A 2,387-nucleotide genomic window follows, 5' to 3' on the forward strand; every position below is an offset into this window, starting at 1 on the left:
TATATATATATATATATATATATATATATATATATATATATACTGGGACTTTTCCATATTTGTTACCGTATCTTCTGTAAAAATGGACATATTTCAATTAATTTTTTTTTTCAATCGATGGAGAATTAAGAAACAAGTCCATAATGTGTAAACGTTGATAGAATTAAGTAGCTTCGAGATATATACAGTGAGTGTTAAAAGTATTCGTACAAAGAAAATGTTTTTTAAAAAAAACTTTATTTTTAAAAAGTAAATTTCCAGCATCCAGCAAGAAATGAATCATCGAATGAATATCGATACGATGATTTCAATTTCAACATTAGTTTGACGTCGATTTGACGATCCTTTTTTGATGGATAATTAACAATTTATTCATAAAGAATAAAATAGACTGTATGTTTCTTAAAATTATATATATCAAAAAGATGTGTATTAATTATAAAAAATATATCATCTGAAAAATAAACGAAAATTAAAACTTATATTTGGATGATCAAAAAGTATTCGTACAGTCGAAAAATTTAGCTTTTAAAATCAGAAATACATGCGAAGCTCAGTTGTTTATGTTAGAACAGAATATATTCATTGTATAAAATTGCTAATTAATTTTATATTTATATTTAAATATTATTTATATTTAAATATTTTTTGCTCTCACTGTATATATATAAATATATAGTTCTATACACCTATACACCTATGTGTATTTTAATAATCTATCAAAACTATTAATTATACATACAAAAAGACATGCATTTTCTCACGTCTAAAAGTCTGTGAATAGTTGAATAAATATATACTAATTAGTAAATAGTTAGTTGACATAACCCAATTATTGACAAAAGAATTGACAAAAATTTTAAATACTAAGCTTTTAATAATGTACGACTCGAAATAAATTTATTTATAAAAATTTGGTATAACGAATTTATTTAGAGCTGTACATATTAAAAGCTCAATATTTAAAATTTTTGTCACTTTGCCCAATAATCATATCAACTAACTGGTACATTTACCTTATGTAAATTCAAATCTCGGCATTTAAATATTTTATTTCAATTATTAAAGAGATGATCATTGTAGTTATTGAAATAAAACAATTATTTACATCTCTACTGTTTTGATTCACATATTGATTCATGATTTACAATTAAATCGTGCAAAATATTCTTTGATAAATTGCTGCGAATCTTTTTTTGAATAAATAGCCATCGCTTCGATATGTTCATCAAATCGTAAATCATGGAAGTCAATTAATCACGTGGACTGATAATCGGTGATAATTCGTGGGGAATAATCGTGTTTCGAAAGCTAATGGCGACACACGATGTAGTTCACGGCTTTAGAAGTCTAATGATGATATTGTTACTTGAACATAATATCCCAATTCAATAAATATTCTATGCAGTATATTAATTATGTATTCATATTGTTCATTTTATGTATTATAAAAATGTTTTACATATAAAGATTAGATTACTAACATAAATGTTTATTTCTTACACATAGTTTTTCTTTACAATAAATTAATCAGTAAAACATTGAATTTTAAAACATTGAATTTATTATCATTTATGGCTTTCCAATCTTTAGCATCATATATCTCTATGATTTAAGTTGAAAGTTGAAATTCTATTAACGTAAATTCCGTTTGAAAAATTAGTTCAAGAATTGGCTTCTTGATATTTAAAGGAGGAAAATGTTTGCGGAAAAATCTCTTCTTTCAATCGTTTGTAACTTAGAAATTACTAGCGCCTCGATATTTTCGTTAAGAAAAAATTGTCTTCGCGTTAACAAAGAAATTTGTGTGAAAGTGGAGAAAGTTCTACATACAGCACATATAAATCGAATTATTTACTATGCTATAGGCTCGAATCAGCAACAAGATCCTTGAAGATAAGTGCTCCTCAGCGGGTGGTGATCGAGTCCTGGGCGAACGAGATTTCAGCTTCTTGCCTGACGGATTTAAAACTGCAAAGCGTTCATGGAGCCATCCGGCTTGATGCCAAGTCTGTCTATATAAAGGGCCTGAAGACAGCGATCCCGGTACAAGGACACTCATCCAGGGAGCAACAGCAACAGCAACAACAACACTCTGGCAGATCCTCGTCCGTTCATCAAAGCCAAAAGGAGACGACCATCTATCAGCTATGTGCCTGCGCAAGCGGCAAGCTATTTCTCGCTAGGCCGGACGGCAGTTGTCAGGCCGACAAATCGATTTGCTAATACAATTACGTGGTTCGACGATGTATTGCGAAAGCGCAGAATGATTCATTAGGAATCATGGTGAACTGTGTAACTCGGTGATCTTAGCAACAGAGAGAGAGAGAGAGAGAGAGAGAGAGAGAGAGAGAGAGAGAGAGAGAGAGAAGAAGAAGAAGAAGAAG

General features: G+C 29.7%; 1 protein-coding gene across 1 annotated transcript; it reads left to right on the forward strand.

Annotated features, from left to right (window-relative positions):
* Nucleotides 1-1,868: 1,868 nt before the first annotated feature.
* Nucleotides 1,869-2,226, forward strand: LOC105625510 (zeta-sarcoglycan-like; the record flags this gene model as incomplete). Its single annotated transcript, XM_012206834.1, has 1 exon — nt 1,869-2,226. A coding segment is annotated over one exon (358 nt), but the record flags the coding sequence as incomplete, so codon positions are not given.
* Between the last annotated feature and the right edge of the window lie 161 nt (nt 2,227-2,387).

This window comes from Atta cephalotes (genome assembly GCF_000143395.1).
Source record: "Atta cephalotes unplaced genomic scaffold scaffold02120, whole genome shotgun sequence".
In the NCBI taxonomy this organism is placed as follows: domain Eukaryota; kingdom Metazoa; phylum Arthropoda; class Insecta; order Hymenoptera; family Formicidae; genus Atta; species Atta cephalotes.